This window comes from Phalacrocorax aristotelis, chromosome 9 (genome assembly GCF_949628215.1).
Source record: "Phalacrocorax aristotelis chromosome 9, bGulAri2.1, whole genome shotgun sequence".
Lineage (NCBI taxonomy): Eukaryota > Metazoa > Chordata > Aves > Suliformes > Phalacrocoracidae > Phalacrocorax > Phalacrocorax aristotelis.
This window is the reverse complement of record NC_134284.1, coordinates 25,946,763-25,970,269: the sequence shown is the minus strand read 5'-3', so window position 1 is coordinate 25,970,269 and position 23,507 is coordinate 25,946,763. Positions and strand designations below refer to the sequence as shown.

General features: G+C 37.7%; 1 protein-coding gene across 6 annotated transcripts in view; it reads right to left on the bottom strand.

The window, feature by feature from the left end:
• Nucleotides 1-23,507, bottom strand: part of WDR20 (WD repeat domain 20) — a 46,253-nt gene that overhangs the window by 15,361 nt on the left and 7,385 nt on the right. For all 6 annotated transcript variants that reach the window (XR_012662359.1, XR_012662358.1, XM_075103945.1 and 3 more), the window contains exon 2: nucleotides 2,718-2,900. Coding sequence is in view for 4 of the 6 variants with exons in the window: in XM_075103945.1 (XP_074960046.1) it covers nucleotides 2,718-2,900 (183 nt within the window). In the remaining 2 variants the exon portion in view is untranslated. The remainder of the gene's footprint in view (nucleotides 1-2,717; nucleotides 2,901-23,507) is intronic.

Below are 23,507 nucleotides of genomic sequence, written 5' to 3'. Positions count from 1 at the left end.
TAAGAAAATACTAATTTAATTCTGACACAGCTAGAAGGAATACCGCTGTTGATAGAGACTGATTTACGTAGGCAGCCACAAGCTGCACAGTATCACTCACCTCAGCCTTTCAAATCCCTACTGTCTTCTATATCAATAGAATTAAAAAGAGGAAGAGTAACGAGTTAAAAAGCAATAGCATTAATGCAGTCTAAGTTCAACATAACCTTCTGTGTCTTAACAGGTTAAGTTATTTCACATAGCATGTAAGATTAAGTGCTATCCTGATCGCTTTATCACAGGCGATAGCCAAAACAGAACTCTGGGCTACCTGAATCACCAAACCGCTAACAGAACAGGTCATGAATTTTATTACCTCTAGTACTAGTGATAAATCTATGAAAAACCTTAAACATTCATTTAGACCACCTTCTGCCTATGAAGACATATTTATTCTCAAACACTATCTAAACTCTAGATATATTCAAAACCCAACAGGCACCTTCATCTTGGAACAAATGAACTGGCTGAAACATCAATGCTCACTGATGTTTCTCTGAAATAGCTTTTAGACACAAGCCAGAACTTCCAAACACATCCAGGGCAAGCTTCAATACTGTAACTGACAGATTAAAAATATATACAAGTTTTAGAATTGGTTGTAAATGTAGATAAGATCAAGGCAAGAATTTGTCATTTAACTCTAGCCTACTCTGTATAGTTCTGGTAGTACCAAGTAAATCCTTACATTAACATTGTAGAAAACAGATCATCTTATTCAATTTCCACCTAATTGTCAAAGGATGTATTGCCACCATAGTGAAGTAATGCTGGTTATAGCACAGAGAAAAGACAATACTCTCTAATGGAAAGTGTTTTAGTGCTTCCTCACTTGTAGACTACCGCAAGAACTATTTGGCCTGCAACACAGCTTTACTCTGTAGACACTAGACAGTAAACACAATATCAAGGCAGGTAAACATGCACTGGACCTTTATGGAGGTATTTCAGCAGACATTTTTCTCAAAGCAACTATAGTTCAGCTACAAGAGCAGGAACTGCTCTGTGATATGAAACTCTAGCTGCTTTTACTATTTCTATGGCCGTTTGTCATACTTACACCATTATCACACAAGATTAAATCAGAGCTGTACTTACACAAGTAACTCGTTCACATCCAGGCTAGCACCCCCAGTGGTGATGTCACACCAATGACAAAGTTTGGGGTTTTTTGATTCGGGGTGGGCTGGGGCGGTAGTGCAGGGAGAGGGGCGTTAGGACAATGCTGAGTATTTCAACTATGTATACAGAGGTTTCTATCAAAAGAAGGACTCTGTGCAACATTAGAGGATTCCCCAGCACTGTTTCCCACTCAACACAGAGACACAGAGCAGGTGGGAAAAGGCTAGGTAAGAAGAAAAACACCCCTCTTCTGATTTAGAGGTAGCTTCTTTTAGAAAGCTGAGGAGGAATTAGACAGCTCTAATTATAAAATATCCCTATCGAGAACAATACTTCAATCTTCTTTGCACAAAGACAGAGCAATGCAACACATCTCAATGAATTGGGAAAGATATACTTGCTCAGGTTGAAAGCTGAGCAAGGGTTATCTTTATCTGCAAAGCTCTTATCCAGATTTGAAATAAAATAAGAGAGACCTGCAAAGCTCTTTGCTATTAACCCCCTGTCCTGGTTTCAGCTGGGATAGAGTTAAATTTCTTCATAGTAGCTAGCCCGGGCCATGTTCTGGATTTTTGCTGGAAACAGCAGTGATAATATGGAGATGTTTTAGTTGTCGCTAAGTAGCACTTACACTGGTCAAGGACTTTTTCAGCTCCCCGTGCTCTGAAACTGGGGAGTACACAAGAAACTGGGAGGCAACACAGCCAGAACAGCTGACCCAAACTGACTAATGAGATATTCCATACCACATGACATCATGCTCAGTATATAAAGCTGGGGAAGAAGAAGGAAGGGGGGACATTGGGAGTGATGGTGTTTGTCTTCCCAAGTAACCGTTACGCGTGATGGAGCCCTGCTTTCCTGGAGATGGCTGAACACCTGCCTGCCCATGGGAAATAGTGAATAAATTCCTTGCTTTGCTTCTGCGTGCAGCTTTTGCTTTACCCATTAACTGTCTTTATCTCAAACCATGAGTTGCCTCACTTTTACTCTTCTGATTCTCTCCCCCGTCCCACCAGGGGGGAGTGAGCGAGCGGCTGCGTGGTGCTTGGTCCTCCCCAAACCACCCAAATTCCTATAGCTTATCCTCTGCAAAAAATACTGTCAAAAGTTGTACCAGTTACCAGATTTCTTTCCTTGTTAGCGTACAGAGACCTACTCTTCTAAGAATGCCAATACTACCAGATAATCAGAGCCAGTGGTCTTATAACTTGGGATCAGTCCCCCCATAGTACTCCCTTCTACCCCTCCTTATTGCACAGCACCAGAAAAAGCAGATGGAGAGTCTCTTTCAGGAACATCACATGGCCAAGACCTCATAGTTACAGTATTACGCAAACTAGAAAGTCCTAATTTTTAATCTTGAACCCCAAAACATTCCTTCATGAATAACATTTTTTGTGCAGGTATTCCAAGCCAATGAAACATCTGAAAAAAAAGGCAGTGACTGAATTATAAGCTATATAGGCAAATGGAGCCATCCCAGAACTTCGAGAATCCAGGATGTTTAATATCACAAATACATTGCATGCAACAATGTTAAGATTTCTACTTACTTCCTCATTAAATAATTTGCTAGTTTCTTTTTTAATAGGGTCTATAAGTTGGACCTGGCCTGCAGAGAAGCCCACTAGAAGAGACACACTTTCTGCTGTGGCTGTTAAGTGATTGAAGTCATGGCATGTAGGTTGTGTTCCTTTGTATATCCTTTTGTCTATTGGTTTACTCAAGTCCGCAGCCTGCAAAGAGAGCAAACAGAATTAAGAGTTTATCACAATGTGTGCATACAAACAGTTGTATTTGCAAATAATAATGTCTGTACTAAGCAACAATTTATGCAGTCACAAACCCCTACTTTAAAAGCAGCTTTGTATTTCTCAAAGACTTCCAAGATGTTGTCAAAAGGTTTATATTTTCATATAATGCAACACTTGTGTTTTTCAATTTTGCTAAATACTATGCCTACTCCAGCCTTTGCAACTACATCACGTGACAAACCAACAACCACCATTCAGTAACACAAAGGCTCAGTGAGTCCTCAAGATCAACCTATTCCCAGAAGGCTCCTCCTGCCAGAAGAGGCATTCCATCACACCAAGACAAGATATCGTCTACTTTTCCAGTAGCAGCTTTCTCAATATTGAGTACAACCAATTTTGGATTAAAAATAGTATATTCTCAATCATCTGATAAAAAGGATAGAGTTACAGTACAAGAATAACAGGCAAACATACAATATTGGCCTCAAAAAAAAAAATTATCAACTAGATCAGCTACAGCATTTTCTAGGAACACTGACTCAAGATGCTGATACTGTGGTTATAGAACACATTTTAAGCCATTAAGATACAAAGTATTGTACTTCTGATACTGAACATAGAATCCAAATGCAGCCCAGACAAAATAAGTGCTAACAAAACTGAGGAACTTCAGTATAAACAACTGAAGATCAGGCACTAAAGTGTCAGAAGAAACAAAAGGAGCAGAAAAGCAATTTAAAGTGCTCTTTCAGTTGTGTAACCCATGTTTATCCCCATATCACTTCTCAACAGACAACCTAATCTTTCATCATCCAGAGATGAAAACCCACATATTTAATATGCAAGATCATACACCAGGGTCGACTTTTTTAATTATTATTATTTTAAACTCCCTATTTACTAGGTTCTGAGTCTGTAATTATAAAGCTGCAGATACTCAACAATATTACAGACCTGAGATGTGGCTGTGATTTGGGGCTTGGACTCTAATTTTGATATATACTTTTTCAGTATTTTTAGTCAGAGGAAATCGGGCCAACAATGTAAGAAATATAACTTCTTTGAGGAAGAGGACAAGCTTCACATAAAAGAAAATTGTTCCAGTGTATTAAACTCTCAAGGATGAGGTCTAAAGAGCAGCAAATCCTTGGTGTGCATGGAGCTATACAGACAAAAACTAGACCTGTCAAGCAGGGAAAATTCTTAACTAGCTACACAGTGAATCATGTCAGGTGAGCCATTTCCAAGGCAAATTTAACTACAGGATATGCATGATAAGCATATATACACAACAGTATTAAAGTTGCACGTATGTTTTGCAGCATATATTATAAACCAGTTTAATCAGGTGGATGGTCTCCTGGTTGAAAATTCAAAAATATGAGATGATGTATTTCAACTTCTAAAGTCAGCAGATTAAGAAGTTATTCTCCAGAGCCCAGAGATCCATTATAAACTAAAAAAGATTATTAGCAATACCTCTTCAAGGAGAACTTAAATAGAATACTAGCTCCACTGGGAGATCATAGGATAAGGCGCATGCCTACCAAGGAGCATTCACAGGAACATATAAACCTGTAATTTGAATTTGAAAGATTAAATCCTAGAGGCCATGCAGTTCTCTCTCATATTGTGCAAGATTCCCTTGCCCTGTATCTCTACAAAATAATATCAAGGGATAACTCTCAAAATTGAGGTAGCATTTCTACCTGGAAGACCATTCTACAGAAACATCGATGCATCCCTCCGTACCTCGAAGAAATGCAGGGTTAACAAGGTATCACATGTCTCTCCTCTCACCTATGAAACTCAAGGGTACATCCTCTGGACAAAAGTTCCAGCAGGACCCAATGACTAAGAAGGACAATCCCTTTTAAAGTAAACAGAACTCCACCTGAATCATGCTTGCTGATCAGAGAACCATAGGCTCGCCCAGCCAGCACAAAACACAGATATTCCCAGCTGGTTCTCCTTCTGAATCCACACTATTTTTTTAAGCAGCAAAGAATCAAGAGGCAGCTATTTTCAGATTGGAACTTGGTCTTTTGTCTGGTTGAGGTTTTGTATCACTAGCTTTTGTTTTTACTGTCCAACAAATTTGGTGTAACTGAAGTTCCCCATCTTCTGAAATTATGTGATAGCAGATCTAGCAAGACATGAAATTCTGATAAATTAAATCTAAGCACTGACTTCACTGTGCTTGTTCTAGCTGTTCTCTGGGAACCAGATGGCAGTGACAATCTGTCCGAAGTTAAATGGAGTATAAACTAATTCAATCCAGAATTACCAGGCTTCTACTGACAGGGATGCCCCGCCTTTTATTTACATGTGGCTAGTGTTTTCAGTTATAATACAGCTGTCTCACAGAGGTAAGTCAAATCTACAAGCACAAAGTACTCTTTTGGTCTTAATCTCCCTTAACTGAAAGACAGGGTAGAATCAATGAGCATAAGAACCAGGAGACATTTTCTTTATTTCTGCACAGCTGAAGGTTGCTATTGGATTTTGGTAGGAACAAGAAAAGAGCTTACTCATAAAATTCAATCATGCCTGGGACTCAGCATTTTATTAGCTCACCACCAAGTCCATTTGCAATAGCTATTTTGTGGAAGATTTCATTCTCAGGAAACAGCTTTTACATGAGATCTGAGTTTACAACTGTCAAATCCTACGATATGACACAGTATTTACATCGCCTTGTTCAGTGAAATTCCCCCCTCTCAGGAGAATGGTGATGTATTTTTAAAGAGAACCGAAAGATCCTGGGATTAAGTGTTACCAAACATGGAGGCTAAAAGCATAGGATCAGGCACCCCCACCTCTGCTAGAGCTGGTAGCAAGCTACTTGGCATGCTTCCTGTCCCAGTTCCTTTTAACATTTTCTTCTGAAAACTCAGCATTATTCCAGCCTGTCCACCTTGAGAAGCTTACTTCATTGTGGGTGATTCATGATGAGAGCAACACTTTGTAATTAGATCCTAAGTCTAATAATGACTGAAAGAAGGTTGGGGCATCTAATACAACGTTAAGAATCAATACCATCCTCCCTTTGAATAAAAATCTGTGCAAGCCATTGAAGTACATCTTCACTAATCAAGACTCTGGTATTAGCACCTGGGCCAACTGATACCTGTGTCAGAAGTCTGCTCCTTCCATCATACAGTGATATTTCAAGTACCCCTTGGGCAAAGGAACAAGGAATAATGGTTATCAGACAACAAGAAGAGGAGGAACCTTACACATCACCTGTCTAAAGTCAGCGATGCAGCTGAACAAAACAGGTGTACCTCGGACATCAGCAGCTTCCAAGTCCTGTCTTTGAACAGATTAAAACTCTCTAGAGAACCTTACACTTACAGAATAAAAATTGTCCAGTTTGCCATTTAGTTTTGTGATTAATCTGTACTCTAGAAACAAAAAGTGAACACGTAACTGTTTTAGGGACTTCCTAGTCCCATTCAGTTAACTCTCACAGTATGCTGTTTTAGCAGAACTACCCCCACTCTGCTGGGGTAGGGAGAAAAAAAATGAAAATCTAATAGTCTAGCCATTGCCCATTCACCCTGAATCATGACTTCCAGCAGAAAGGCCATCAAGTGGAACACCTTAACCACAGCTTTAAGTACCTAAACAGTAGGAAGAAAATGGGGAAAACAAAAAAATCCATTACTTAAGTCTGAAGAAAATATTTACGTTTTCCAGATTCTGCTGTTTAAAATGTCTGATTAGGTTGGGGATCAATAACCTCTGTTCTGTAGCTATATGTAATTCTAGGGTCAAAGCCAGATTAATAACTGTGCAAGATTCATTCTTTTTAAGTACTATTGATTTGAGACTTAGAGCTTTCATACTAAGATTCCCCAAACAGTGAATCACATTATTTCAAGTCCACATTTAATCACGCTCCTTGACAGATGTGATTTCTTCCTGTATCTTTTCTTTTCCTAACTTACATCTACAGCCTTCTGCATATTTTAGTTGAATGAAATGTATCATAGATGCTACATTTCCTTCCAATGTAAAAAATATCTCTGAGATCAGAAAGGAAAGGAGTTATTTTATTAATTTATCTCAGATGAATTCAGCTTCAGTCATCAAAATGCTTCCCTCAGATACTTAGTAGTATTTAATACCATATTTGCCAGGAGACTGGCTTTTTGAATGGGTCATAGCTGTAAGTGAGATTGAGAAAGAATATTAGGTCTTTAAGCCTGGAAGTGAGGACAAGCATTTAATAAAATTTTTACTTCTAAAAATCCTCTTAAGAAAATCTCTCTTGTCCAGAGAATTAATTGATCTTGAATGGCAGATTATAGATTGGCTATGTATGTAGAGCTCCAGTGCAAAATAAAAGACACAAAGAACCAAGGCATTATACTGTTGAAAACAATTTCCTCAGCATTTCTGGAGCTTGGAATTAACAACTTATTACCCTTAGCTTGGTATCTCTTCAATACCTTGCTGTCCAGGGATTTAATGGCCCCTGGTCTATAAAGAGAACAATTTGAGAAAGCTGTGCTTGTTATAATGCTATACAAGTAACATGAGAAATCAACTCTTACAATTATTACTCAGTGAACTTTATTGAACTTCACAGATGCTCTTTAAATCCTAGGTGAAAAAAAGAGGCAAGCCTTGCGGTAGCACTTTGCCCTACAGTATCCCCTAGTGAGACAGGCAGGGTCTGCCAGGATAGACTCGCTAACTGTACTAGCCAAGTACAGGGAAAACTAAACCGGGAGGGCCCTTACAGCTTGTTCACTGTTCCTCCAGGTCTGTGCTGGTCTCTCTCTCCTTCCTGCAGAGCTAGCTGAAGGACAGAGACAGTTGAGGAACACAGCAAGAAAGCTGAGTTATCCTAGGCACTTCTGTAGAATTTTCTGGCAAACACTGCTCATTTTTTCTGCACACAAGTGTTTCTGCCAGAAATACTAGCTTCAATACTTCACACTGGAAATCCCTCTAATTACTTTATTATCAAAGGAGTAGATTTCCAGATTTTTTTCAGTAGACCCAATACAGCCCACTTAATATTAGCAATAGAATAATTTATAGTTAATTCACTGTTGCTTCAGGCTGGTCTTATCTCATAGCTGACCCTGCTTTGGGCAGGAGATTTTAGAGCCTCTAGTCTAAGGTCCATTCCAACCTGAATAACCATGAGATCCTAAACACAGGATCAACCAAAGCAGCAGCAACATAGCCACTCCCAGCTTACTTACAGGTCTGGTTTATGTCATAAAGGAACTTTGTGCAGGAAGAAAACTACAGGAACAAGTCTGTTGTCTTTCCCTATAAAGACAACTGATGCAGACCAAAGTTCTGCTTAATTTATGAGATACACAACGGCAAGCCCAGGCAATGCTTCCTGTGACTATAAAGCCCTAATAAAACACACTTCAGTGCAGTTGATAGTGCCATAGCCGATCAGTAATACACTGGCTTCTACAAACCTAACTGCATGTAAGCTGACAGACTGCTGACTAATGGCCTTAGCTTTTTCGGTAGAAAGTTTAAGGTCTGGCAAGAACTCAAATCAGTCCCAGGATCTCTTCAGACTCAACAGCACAAACCTTTCATGCAGCGTACAAGTGAACAAACATTCAGGGCCACTTCAGAAGCCCCTAGAAACTAGTCTGAAAGCTTCTGGGAACACTTATAAACTAAAACAAACAAAAAAAGTGTAAGTTTTATTTAGGATTTTATAAAAAGAGGCAGACAACCACCATTTGTAAAGTTGCCCTATTTATACATAGCTACAATAGGTTTCTTAATGATAAGGACAGTTTCTTAAATAAGTAAGAGCGGCTTTTTCCATACTTAAGTGGTGTGCTTAGCTTTCAGGGTTGCATAGTAGGTGTTTTGTCTGTACATATAGACTGGTTTTAAGAGTCTCCTAAACCATGCAAAGCCATTAATGCCAGGGAAATTTTAGGTCTTTATTTTGCAGCATTACATTCAATACACCCGCTTTATATTAAAGTCGCGTTTGTAAACCTTAAGGAAACTTATTTCATTTTTAGTTTTGCTTTGAAAATTTGGCTGAACTTTTCACTCTCTGAATTGAAGCACCAATAGCTTCAATTCAGCAACGGCACAGCCAATGCCAGATTTGCTGCCAATTAACATAAGGGCAAGTATGAATGAACACTAAAAATAAGCACACACATTCACTTTCCCTTATTCCTTTCTAACTGAAGACAAGAGAACCTGAGAAAGGGATTAAAGCTGCACTGGGCAACATGAATTCTGAAAATTAAAAACTAAGCAATTGGGAAAAAAAATAATTAGCATGCAGGAAAAAAAAAGAATCCGCTACTTTTAACATACTGCTTCAAAGACCTTCCATCAAGGTATCTCTCTATAGCTTCCTTTCTCTAGGAACTCCCCAGAAAGTGTACCTGCCAATTCATGCCAGTTTTACTTTCATAAGTCTTAAGATTCTGATCTTCAAGATATGATCCTTATTAATTTGGCTGCAGTGGCATATCTTCTGATGTACTTTTTTGAATACATTAATATTTTAAATGATCTCACTTAAAGTTTAAAATGATTTGCATTTATACCTGCTCCCAACAAAAGCATTTCAAGATTTATTTCCACTCAATAGAATGTTTACCATCCTGAACAACACTGTTCCTCATAAATGGGTTCCTGTATCTTTGCAGAAGGTTTTTTTATAAGTTACAAAGCACTTGATTAAATGCTGAACAGGAACACTTAAGGCATGTGACAGAGTTTCTAGGATACTGTATAAGAACAGCTCTGTTAGTAAAACAGGGACACCAAGTAATTTTATTTAACCTAATTTTTTTCAAGTGTTCCACACAATTCATCCATAACAGTCTTAAAGATCAACTTTGTACAGAGCTACTTGCAAATTTGGGAAGCTACTTAATATTCTTCTCCCTTCTAGATTTAACTTCCACTTGGGGCCATACAAGACATACATGACTTTTGAAAGGGAGAAAAGCATTACTTAACAAGATTTCAGCATTTATTCATACAGCAGACAACTACGACCGCAGACATTAAGATAAAAGTTCTAGTCCAGACAACTGGACATAAATCCATATTTAGGTAAAGATCATTTTAGTTTTCTGAAGCATCCAACAAAATAATCATATTCTGTTTCCAGAAGAATTATTCTAAGCACTCAGAGCAAAGCATATGCAATGGTTTGAAATAAATCTATATAATATTAACTGAACCCATCATTATATAATTGGCAAGATCAAGAAAGTAGGATGTGAACCCATAAAGAACATGCATAAGTGACTGTCTGATTTACAACTTACCATAACAGTGTTAACTCCATTTTAGTAAGGCTATAAACCAAAATATTTATCTAGTTACAGTATAGATAACTTCCAATGGGATGTGCTCATCTAAGGTGAAAGCACCAGTCTACCAATAACTCTAGAAAAAGTAGGCATTTTTATGGACTCCCAAAAAAAGAAAAAACCCTTTTTTGTTTGCAAATCCCTGTTTCACTTCACAGGTGCATGTAGAATCAACTTACCCTTTGTTTCTCTGTAAGACTGGGTAAATCGCATTAAAGTAGGACAGGAATGTTAACACAGTTGAACTACTGTAGGCCAGGGAGGTTGAGGGAAAGTCAAACAAGGTTTTGAACCCCTTCACACAAAAAAATACCTCCTCTGTCTTCTGAGCAGAGAACACTGCTGCTGCCTCCATATGTCACAACCCACAGAGGTCTCAAGTCACCGAAATCGCTTCTTCAGAAACTTAAAACATTTTCAGTTCAATATATTACGTATTTGGCAAAATTTACACTGTGACAATGGCTCCTTTTGAGCGGAAGACCAAAATATACAACTCATGACAGAGCTGTCCAAAGGGTCAAGTCACACCCAAACTGTTCTAATCAACTGACCACAACCTTCAGCACAGCTCTCCAGAACAAGTCCCGGTCAGTCCTGAAAAGGTCTGTGAGCAGTGCTTAGCATCTCCGAAAGAAACCGAACAGTCTGCTCACCCCAGGAAGTAGACTGGAAGCACTCCAAGTAACTCGAGCAATCTTCAGCTGCACTATAATCAGATCACTATAACTTCAGGGAAGTGACAGGACATTGTAACTTCATGTTTCAAAAGGTGTTTGTTTCTACATATTTAACAAAGTTAATTAAAGAAAAACTGCCGCTTTCCTCCCTAGAAGTGCTCCAATCCTTTACATCACACTGCACAATACTGTTTTACTATGGTACAGAAAGAGCACAGAGCTTTACATTGTTCTTGAGCATCTAAACAATCACTCAGAAATCCACACTGAAAAACAGCTAGAAAAAGCAGTATTTTACAGTTCCTTTTGCAAAGTTCACCTTACTGTGGGTGTCAGTTAATGACATGATCAATTCAGATAAAAATTGAGACTTTTACTTCAGTGTTATGTACTTGGCCACACTAAATCCGTAAACAGGCTGCTTAAACTCAAACAACTCTGAATATAGTCACTGTATCACACACTCCCAACAGACATGAACTGATTTAGATATTCTATTTTGGTTTAAGCAATTAGTTGCCCTTTTTTTTTTAATAAGAAGGGAAAAGAACCCGTGATATCAGTATTATTGTCTCTTCCCAGTTGCTGGTCTACAGAATCTTGGCTCAACTGTAGCTCAGCCTGCTGGATAAAAACCTCTCCAACAGAAACCTAATTCAGAATCACGTATGTTCTGCATGCGGTGCAGACACCTTCCTCCTCTTCTCCCCCTACTCAGCTCTTTTTAAGGATATATGTAAGAGAGAGATCTCACTGTGCAGTTTTAAGTTCAAAACAATGATCTCTCAGGGCTATTAATAAACCATGGGTGACAGGTCACATTTTTATACTGGTCTTTCCATCACTGGCTTAAAAATTAAGACACAGATTTAACAAGTCATGGCACATACATATTGGCACATGCAGAACTGGACCACAATCCAACACTTTTTACTCCAATACCATTTTTTCAAGAGTGGGCATAACATGTTCCAGAGGTAATCCGAAGAAGTTAGCTGCATTAATGGATTATTGTCCATCCTAGATTTCTTTCAGGAAGACATTTAAACTGCAAATATGCATGTTTAATAACCCTTTACAGGATTTTTTTTTTCATTAACTACTGCATCGTATTGCATATGTTGCCAGATTTTAACACCCACTTTCTGATCATTATTTACTTAGATGTCTGAAGCAAGACATTCTGATAAAGTCAAATATGTATGAAAAAAAAGTATCAGGTTCTGAATTTTGTTCCCCTCTGATTTTACAGAATACCTTCTTTTTCCCCAGGAAGAGACAAAGATGTCTAACATTCCTTATATACGCAGCACTTATACTGCTTACTAGAATAAGTAGCCACATCCTTTTCAGTATTTCCATGAAAGTTTTCAGGTATCACAATTTTCACCATTTCTCTGAATCTCTTTGTAATCATCTTTTCTTTTTTTTTTCAACCTGTATGAACGTTTACAGAGCTACTGATTTATACAATGCAATATGATTTCCTCCATTCTTGTTTCCAGTATTTTTCCCCATTCCATCTGTTACAATAAAGAAAAAATTAGGACTCAAGTACTGATCAATTCAGGTCGCAATCCCCTCTTTTTATGCAGTTGTTCCAAGCTGACTCCAATTTTTTTCCTCCAGTGTGCGCCGCCAAAAGATTAGTGGGAACAAACACTCCCGTTCATTCACCTAACAAAATTGCATCTCCCAGGTTTCTTACAATTGCCTCTTGCCTTGACAGAGAGTTACGTCAGTCCACCTTCAATTTCTCCTGCTTTTCTCCTTTATTTCTTACAGATCTACCTCAGAACTATACATTACCATATGTTAAACTTAGTGGGGTGAAAGCTATTTAAAGTTTTTACTGTGGCTAATCACTGGCACAGTTCATCACTTCCTTTGAATTAAATCCTAGTATAATTTTCCATATGTTTTCACATTCTACTTTTGTTTTAACTATGAAGTGATCAGTAAGTCCTTTTTAAAGAGGTCAGCAGCACAGACTAACCTGTAATTCACTACAACAGTTGCTATTTTTAACAAGTCTGCAGCTCAGCCTCTTTACACTTAAAACTCACGAGAACTCCTGGACACCATTTCAGCCCAATACTGAACTGCTTGTTCCATCACCTCCAACACTTCATGTTCCAGTAACACCACTTCCTAGTTATCACATCATCAAGCCTTCCCTCCCAAGATACTATGCGCTATAAAGGCAGAGGCAAATTAATCATAGTTTCTCAATGATAACCTAAACTGTTTTCCCTTAGCGTCCAACTATCTAACATAATCTTAATCTCAGATTATGCAATGCATAAAGTGATGAGGTTGAGTCACATGTCAGGGTAGGTGCACATAATCTCTATGTCCAGCTACGACTCTAGCCTCAATCTTCAGGAAGTTTATAGAAGTAGTGCCTCTCTCAAGCCTTTCTATATAACAGCTTCCCCTTTGGGGGATGAGATTTTGGAAAAGATGCATGTAAATACATATACTAATTTACATTCAGAAAGAGAAAAGTAACTGCATGATTTGCATCTGACCGCACCTATGGAAAACTGTCCAGCAAGTCACCTGCAAAAATATCAAATTTTGCCACAATATACTGCCAGGACTGCAATATGAAATACTGTGTTCACAGACAGTTCAAAGATGGCTGATTAAACAGAAGACCATCAAAATGAGAATCCCTCCATTAAAACACCAACATTTAGATCTTTGTTACAGTTAGCAAGCCTTAAGACAAAAAAACTGTGAGAAAGTGAACTACATACTTCAAGATCTTTAACATACACAAACCATTAAATATATAAAAATTATGTATATATGATCTAACACATAATTATTAACATAGACAAATCATTATATACATGCACACACACAAAATACTAGTTACATCTGTTAAACAAGACATGGCACACTTGTCATCCTTGATCACAGTACTTCAGTAATTTATCTGTCTCCAAGAGGCTATTCTATTCACTCAATCCCCTTACAGTTAGAGGGCAAGCCAACAAAGAACGTCACTCTTCCCTGCTTGTGAATGTTTACTGCTTTGTGCAAAAACCTGAACTGGCAATTAAGACTTGCTTGCTAAAATAGGATTTTAAAAGAGTATTCTTTGGAAAAGGGACTCTAATAAATTATAAACAACTACATTGGTTTTCCAAAGGGATTATTTCAGTTTACAAGTTTTCTTTTGTGTATCTTAGTTTCCAAACTTTGGCATGAATCTCCTACTGTGTTTGCCATGGTAACCAAGCAGCCTGAGCCTCTACTTGAAATTCTGTTTAACTGTTTAGTGCTGTATATTGATCAAGATACATTAACATCCTATGTTCTCCAAAGTGTGAGGCAAACAATTCTCATACTGGAGGAACCACCTTATTCACTATTACAAACCTCAAAGGATTTTTGCTGCTGTTTGAGATGGGAGCGCAATGGGGAAACTTCATCACCAAAGATGTGCATAAATAGTGACCAAATAAAAAGAATGTACTCAGATGTGAGGAACAAGGTACATTCACTGTATAAGGAGCTACGCTAGAAAAGCAAAGATTCTCTATTTGACACCACCTTCTCTCCTGTGAATCAAGACTTTGCATTCACAGCAGAAAAGAAAATTTGTTCCAAGAGTGGATTTAAAATGAGAAAGATAGTTTCCATACATTAAAGCTTGTATCCTGGTGGAAAACCATTCTGTTCTGCTGCAAGAGGGGCCAGGTAATCAGCTAACTTAAGTTCTAGGATTAATATTAGCATGGCAAAGCCAAACCACAGTTGCTAGTTTTTCTTAGTTTCCACTTTGAAGAAAGGTCTTTCTTCACTCAGCTCAGATACACGATCATGAATACAAAAACATCCATTTTAAGCACACAGAATCTTTCCTAATTCCCAGAAAACGTACCAAATACCTCAGCATACCAAAATGTATATAGAGGTAAATAAAGAACAGATTAGGAGAACTTGAAACATAAAAAAAGGCGTACTGCTTAGTTTTTTTGAGCCTCACTACCCCATATGATAAAAAACAAGTAGTGAAGGTTAGCTCGTCACCTCTTTTTATAATAAATTAGTGCACCCACTGTTACCTGATATTATTCAAGAAAATCTCATCCTTTACTCTGCTCATGCTTAGAGATAGGATGAAATAGTTGTGACCTTCAATGCCTGCTGTATAAATGCAGACTTAAAATACTGAGAACCACCCCCAAGAAAAATCTGAAAACCAAAACAAAACCCCCTGAAGCTTCCTTACAAAACAACTGAGTTACGGTTACCATAAAACATTGCAGATACCATGGAAAGAGCACACTCAGTCAGCTGCACTTCCATTCGTTCTTTGGACTTCAGTCTCTCCAGCTCCAGCATCTTGCACTTCATTTCCTCTTCTATATCTAAAAGCCAGTAAGGTAGCCTCACTGGGTACCACACAGATAGTTGGATCTGTATCACTATAACACACTTCCTTCATTCTGTTCACCTAGCTCACCTCTAAGAAGTTTCCAGATAAAATGCTCTGTCTCTTCTTAAAGTCTGTCTGTACTTCCCACAGAGTCTGTAGCTGACACCACAGTAATCAACATTATGCCCTGGTTATCTTTTCAGTTTTATGGCTGAAGCAAAAATTTGCTAACTACGTATTTTTTCGATTAAGTTTCACTTCAGTTACTGTTCTGGTATCAGCTTGTTCTCCTTACAAAGTACTCTGATTATGAGCAGTGATGCCTACCAATAATATATAAATATATAATTATGAGAATTTCACCACCATGTACATGCTATTACTTCTTTGTCCCAACCTTACAAATTCAAATATTGTTTCCAAAACCACTCCTAGAAAACTCCAACCTGAAGCTCTCTTCTCAACAGTTGCCAGTCCTTAAAATCAGTAAAATTTGTAAAAAGATACCAAGAACTAAGCATTTTAATTCTCTCCCCATTTCAGAACAGAATGAGTTTAAGGTTCTAGAACTCCTTCACTTAAAATATTTATTATACCAATCTAAAATTGCTGGTTCATAAAAGGATGTGAATATAAGTTATAATTCTCTCTTACCACCAGAGTATTACACTAAAAAGGCTGAGCACCTGAACTTCAAATAAAGCTGCTTATGTAATACGTTACACAGTAACGTTTTCCTTCAGCCTACACCAAAGGGAGAAAATGCTTTACTTCAAGCAAAACAAACTAGGCACAGAAGTCTACTACCTCTGAATTTCAAAAGCTAAAACTGAAAGTCACTTAAAGCAGTTGAGAGCTCTTCAGGATTTCTTTAGTTATTGTGGTGGGATGGTTTTTTGTTGTGTATAGGGTGGTTTGTGTTTTGGGGTTTTTTTGTTTGGTTGGGTTGGGTTTTTTGGCAGGGGGTCAGTAGTACTCTTGAATGTTTTTCTCTACATAAATACAATCAAGAATAAGCCTTAAGAAAATACCTGCCTGTCACTGGAGTCACTGGCAGCCAAAAGCTTTTAGCAGAAGTTTCACTGTTAGCAACGTGATGAATTAAAAAGCAACTGTTTTCAGAATACCAGAGAGCACCAAATATTCACAGGCATTGAATAAAGCTCATGCTGCAAGAGTCCTTACAGAATGTCACATATTGCGTAATGAATGTATCACCTGCAAAGCTTGGAATGCAAGGAAGCACATTTTAGTCTCAGTTTTCTCAGTTCTTCAAAAGTGAAGTGTACTATAACAATTATCTCTTTCTTTAACCACACTTAATTATTAAGTTCTACACCGTTCGCTTAAGATTTATGTTTAGATAACCATAACTCCTTTCTCAACAGTTACAGTCTAGTAAGTTATAACAGATTCATAGCTCTAAAGTAAGAACTAATGCTTATCTCTCCGATCTCCTCCTTGTTCCTTACACTCCAGTGGATCCTTTCATTTCCTCCTACACCTACAGTCTAGTCACACTGTTGCCTACACTTATAATCAGTCCTTTCTCACCTGTTTTTAATACTGAACAGGGCACAATTCAGATGAGCTGAATAAATATAAGATAACTATACTACATGTAGGAAAAACTATAATAATGAAAACAAGTATGTAAATATCAAATGGATTCCAAGTAAAACCACACATTCTGGCACAATTCAGCAACTGTTCTCTTTCAGTTCAGGGGCTCAGCTGGGACACTTATCAAACACTTAAGTTACTTTCACTGGGAAATTGTTTAAATTGGCTCAGCTCTGTAAGTAAAACTGGTTAGAAAATTATACCTGTTAAATGAGTGTCACCTTTTAAATTAATACTGGTAGGCTGCTTTTAGATGGCTCTCAAAACATGGAACAAGCTGGCAACATTGCACTATTTAGTGATAGCATCATCTCCAAGTCATTCATCTCCTCCTTTTTTGCACACACAAAAAAGCTACCTGACCTGTTGGACTAGTGTTCTAGTCAGTCACACCTTCAAAACAATTTCTTTCACTTCAGCTTCAAGTTATCTTTTTTCCTTCTCGAAAACATTGGTATGGTTTTGTTATGATACCACAAAACTGCACTTTAACAATAAATGCACACCTAGTACAATAGCATCCTTTGAGGCTGGCTGCACATACAGCTTGCCAGAGACAGGACTGCTGCTTTTGTTTTTTGGTTTTTTTTTTCAAGTGATCAGACATCCAAAGTATCCTCAAAATACATCACAGAAAATTAATCCCCTGTTGAAAGACTAAGGCTGCTATAGCTTCATCACTGAAGTTGTTCAAATTTCATTTCTTCTAACTTTAAAAAGATCAATACACAGTAACACTCAAAAGTTGGCTTTACAAGTGTGTTTTATGGCAAACGACCCCAACAGCTGCAGTCCCTTGAAAATACCCTAATCTTTTCCAGTTTTAACAGTGAAGCTTAAAGTAAAACATTCCTCTCTTTAAGGATATTCAGAAGAATTAAAATAAAATATACAGAGACTTTGAACGTCCAAAGAACAAATAACCAAAATTCTGACCCATTCAGGGAATCAGCATTAGGACTAAACTTTATTGATTTATTTGAAATTTGCAAGCTACTATATGATCATTACTATTTAATTACAGCAAGTTCAGTTTCACGTAGACTTGTCAACAGGCAGAAGTGAAGTATAAATTCACACTGCATAATAATATATCCAGTATAGCTCCATTATACTATATAACATATTGGCAAGTAGTAGTACATTGAGTTTCCACCAGCCTACCACCCTGGTATTTATCTTTGAAAGTTTCCCCATCCCCTTTTCAGCACATAAGAGGAAAAGTTATTTCTTTAGGAGGGGGAGGAAAAAAAAAGGCAGCAGCCAAATATCTCAGGATTATCCGTTGCTATAACAAAACAATGTTTTAGCCCAACAGTGTAAATTCACTGCTTGTAAGAAAAAAAATTATCTGTTACAGAAAAGCCATCTGAATAATTGTACCCTGCACTGCCCTGTTGCTATAGAAACTTATTTCACTGTAGCAGTTAATTGTTAATCAATTTATATTTTTTCATTACAAAGCTCAATAAGAGTCATATACAACATAGTAACGTCTGTCCAGCAAGTTAGAATTATGTCTTTTCTGGCTACTGTTGGTTTTTGCAAGTCCTACAGGAAAGCCGGACATTTTTGATACAGTATTTTTATTAAGCCCATAACTCCAACGTGTTGCAGCATGTTAACAAAATATTACTAGAACAAAGCCCTAATTACTTTTGTACTAAAAATAAGATGTAACTGGCTGTTACTCCAACAGGCCCAGAACAGTCTTACAGAAGTTATGTGAATAAATTGACTAAATCTATAACCTATGTTCCAAAACCAGAATGAGGCCCATTGGTTTATGCTTTTTGTGGTCATACCTAGTAACAAACAGATGAAATAGCATATTTGCCTTAACTCTTGTCCTGAACTTGTTAATTTGCAATGCATCTTCCTTCTGGGGCTGAAGACATTTCATAACAACCCAAGCCAGCTAGGAAAAAAGCGTTACAGAACAAGAATAGGATCACAGAATAGAAAACAAATACCAAGGACCAAATCCCTGACAGAGATACACTGCAGTGAACTCAGATTTCCCACAATCCCATTCGTACAAGGTATAGGATATCACCTAGTCTGTGAACCCAAATCCCACTTCCAAAGTTTTAGAGCAAAAGGCAGCATGTTCCCAATTTCAGCACTAGATCTCCCAATAGCCTTATTTTAAAGTAAGCAAAGTATTAAGATATTTTAATAGTAAGTGCTGACAGTTTCACTGGTTCAGATATTATGTGAGAAAAAAACACAACCTTTTGCCTGATATTAATCACTTTCTTTAAAAATTACCATAAAAGGCTAGAAGGATTTTATGTACTAAATGGTCACATAAGATTGTCTCGTCAGGAACAGGAGGGAGTGATCAGACTATTGTTACCTACTGATCTTGCTGCAGACAGTAGTGCTGGCTGCTGAGTAACAGCCTGCATCTTAAGCATTTGCTGAAGGTCCTAACAGAAGCCTACATGAGGACACAGAACTGAACAGTTAGGGTACTGACAGAACACACCCAGCTATTAAATCATCCCTCCCATTGATATGGACATACTAATACTGTACATGCTAAGGATTTCTGCAGTCAAAAATAATCATACCTTTAACCAGCACTGGTATCAGTATACTGTTTAAATCTAAATTCTCCTTTATATCAACCTGCGCTGGAAGTGCCACAGCTGCAAGACACCTACTAATCAGAGATCAGAAACAAAGAAAGTGTTCTCAAATGACTTAAGAGAAAGCACAGCAAAAGCATTTTCTACCATCTTAAGACTGGACTTCTCCGAGCACTGATCTTACCAGCATTCCCCTTTGTCTGGCTCTCTTACATACAAGCAAAGCCTCTATTAGTTTAGGACCAACAAAAAACCCCAATATACAGATCAATCAGATCAATGCCAGCGCAATACTTTTGCAAAAGTGGTTACCTGTTGCTCAGAGGGAACAGAGACATGCATACTGTACAGTGCAACACAGAGTTAGAGCAGCTAAGCAAGCTGCATCTAGACTGCTGCAGTAACTTAATTGACACCAAGCATTTTGTTACTCTAACAATGAGGAAAAGCATGAATCATCTTGACCATCACTAAAGGCAGCTTCATCTGGGCATCCAAGCTGTTCAGAACAGCTGTCTGCCCTATCTCTCTGATTCAAAAGTGCTAATGTGTGCTCACTCTTAAACCACCCCAGTTCACTCTAGTGGATTTACACAGACATAGAGGCTGCATTTTGGCTAAAATACAAAACTACACTTGAACAGTCACTTCATTGGCACAGTTTATTCTGCCAACCCTTTTAGAAGATAGAACTGCAGGTGTTTCCTAAGATGCTGTTCTAGATGAAGTTTCCAAACTACGCATGACAGAAGTTACGGACGCTATTCTGTATTAGGGACCACAGTTTCACTGCTGAGGCGAGAAAGGCAGGCCATCTCTATGTGTTAAACTGATGTGAACATAACTGGACAGCTTTATTTAGAGGCGATAGAGCACAAGATCACGTTCTGATGCAACAGCAAGATTTTTGCTAGAAGTCATCTGTTGATATATATAGCTAATGCTATTAAATGGCAATAATTCCCTAGTCAACACAAGCACCTTTCTTTTATAAGCTCCACCCAGTATTTCTGAAAGTCTTTTTTGGGAAAAAACCCCTCCTCCTGGATCAATACATCACACTGAACAGGCACACTTCAAAAAAACCCAAACAAATGGGCAAACCAAAAAAACCCAAACATCTTCGGTCTTTAATAAGCAATAGATTAGTAATTTGAACTGACACATACCAACACATGCAAGATGGGCTATACCTATAATAAGGTAAGAAATACAGCATCCTGCAGTATACATGGCATCAAACTTCAAAACTGGTATTGCCTAACCATGCAACTATTCCTGCCCTCATAAACTATTTTTCAAGATAGACCCTCCTGACACCTTAAGTGCAAACAGGTAGCTACTGAAGGTCTCTGGCCCACTCTCCTATTAAAAAGGCCCAAAGAACAAAACAAAACAAACCCAAAACCCCCGATGTCTAAAAACACTTTCATTTAAAAAGTCTGAAAAATAAATCCAACTGTTAGCTATATAGATCCTAGTAGGAAAGAAAGGTGGAAATTTGAAAGAAAATTCAGACTAAGCTTCTATCTATGGTTTCACAATACAGTATTAAAATTGATTTTTAGACGTAGTATTTGCCTTTCAGACCACTAAATTATGCAAATCCAAACATTTAAACTATAATTTAATTCTTAACACGATTTTTACAAAACATTACATAACTATCTTCCTGTAATACTGAGGACAGTAACTAATAGAAAACCAGAAAAAAATCAAGACAACAAAAACAATACTTTACAAAACTTCTGCCAAAATTTCATTTCAGTGATAGCTTCAAACATGTATCAGTGTCATGCTCCAATATCCAACTGAAATCTAAAGAAAACTTGCACAACTTCTACAGAAGTCTTGGAAGAACTGCGACCAAAACAGAATCCTTAGAAATAAATTGTCACAGTTAAAATATGATGAGACTATGACTTGTAGGATTACATATTTGTTATTGTTACATTTGTAAGTCAGGAAGAGAAGACTTTTTTTATTTATGTTACTCAGATTTACTGAGTTATCCTTGTGACTTTGCAGGCTCAACTGTCCTTAAGGCATTGTTTCAATAGTTTATTCCACCAGACTCATGGATTTTTAACAGATAGTTTCAATATATATTGGCACCCATTCAGTCTCCTGTTGTCACTGCTCCCTCTTCCTTTAGTTGAAAGGGAGCATTAAAGCCACAAACCAGAGTCCTCTCAAAGTTTTATGTGGTATCACTTTCCTGACAAGATGTATGTAAACTTCTGGCAAGATAATAAGAATTACTTTTTTATACTCCCAGGAGACTGGAGATAGTGAAGTTTGTTCATAACATCCAATGTTTTCTCCCTACTCCAGGGCATTTCAAAGTTACAGTTCTTGCTTACACTAGTGTTTAGTCTAACATAGCACTTCACATTCTCTAGGCGTACAAAAATTAGGCATTATTAAACCAAGAACTGCATAGTACAGCCACCTTCCAATCCACACAGAATTAAAAATGGAAAAAAATATTCTGTCTTTGACCATTACAGCCACATGAGAACCTCATGATTAACTCATTAAATTAAAGACTGAGTACAGTTGGTAAATTAAAACTGAAATCAATTTGCAGAAAGTATCTATTAGAGATCTATCATTCCATTATTAACAGCTTTACTGAATAATGCAAGAGAACAATCCCAATGCAAGTTATGGCACTGTCACTGGAAAGATTTCAACTGTAGTGGATGGTGGTCCTGCCCACAAAGATTACAGGACTATATCTAGTCTACCAACAGTCTGCTAAACAGAAGATGGAACAAGCAAAAGTGGCTGCTTTAAGTTGCAGGGAACAAGAAATGGGAAGTATGTGGATGCTAGAAGATGACTGCATATACATTGGGATTTACAAGTGGGTGAGGTAAGGAAGGAAAAAACACTATTTCCGAGAAGGACACAACAGAATATTATTACTCTAACCCAGTATGGCACATTTAACGTTACTGTTTAGTTTCCTTAAGCTTACTAAGAGCACAGTGGCATTATTAGGCATTATTAGCACTAAATTTTCAAATAGTAATTTGTCCAAGTGTGTCAACTCGGAGTCATGACAACCAGACAGCAAGTGGCCTTTGGATACATGTCCTTCAAAAGAAAGTATTTCAGATGGTTCCCTTTAGCCAGAGAACTACAATAATACCTCAAACTAGGGCATTAAATTTGACTCTAGAATGTCAAACAAGACGACTATGGATTGCAATCCTCTCAGAGATGGGTCTAGGCAATGTTTAAATAGTGTTTGAAGCATCTTCAATATACATTTTAACTATTAGCAGTTAATTAGTTAACTGCTTTGCAGACTGTCAGATGTCAAAGCATAATGCCAATTCCTTGTAATTGAAGCACATAACACAACCCATTTATAAGTATTCTGACAAAGCTGGCCCACAAAACTCACTACAGACACAGAAGTGTTTGTTACAAATGACCATTATTCACATCAGTGAGGCATTATGACTAAAATTTTGTCAGTCTGCAAAGACTAAGTGCAACAATTAATGGTTTCACCCTAATTTAAATTCCCCCAACTGAATTCATGAAAGTACAATATTACTACAAATACATTTCAATATCAAAACAGAAACCAACTTATATCTGCAGCGGCAGAAAAAAAAAACAACAAAAAACAGCCACACACAAAAAATTGCACTGCCTGTAAAATACTGCATACCAGTTTGGGGGTTTGGCCAGCATAGCCCTGTATTCACTCTCAAACATGGCAGCCAAGCAAGCACCCATAGTTTAATATTATCTTGAAGAGCAACCCTTCAGAGGATATACTGCAATAGCTTACTGAAGCCAAACAGTTGTGATACAGACTTGAAAAACAGACTAGGAGAGGTAAAAGCACTACAGACTAATGCCACTACCTACAACTCAGATGTAGCCCCCAGATAATAATCATCTTCTTGCAAGCTCTGTCAAGTGCAGGTATT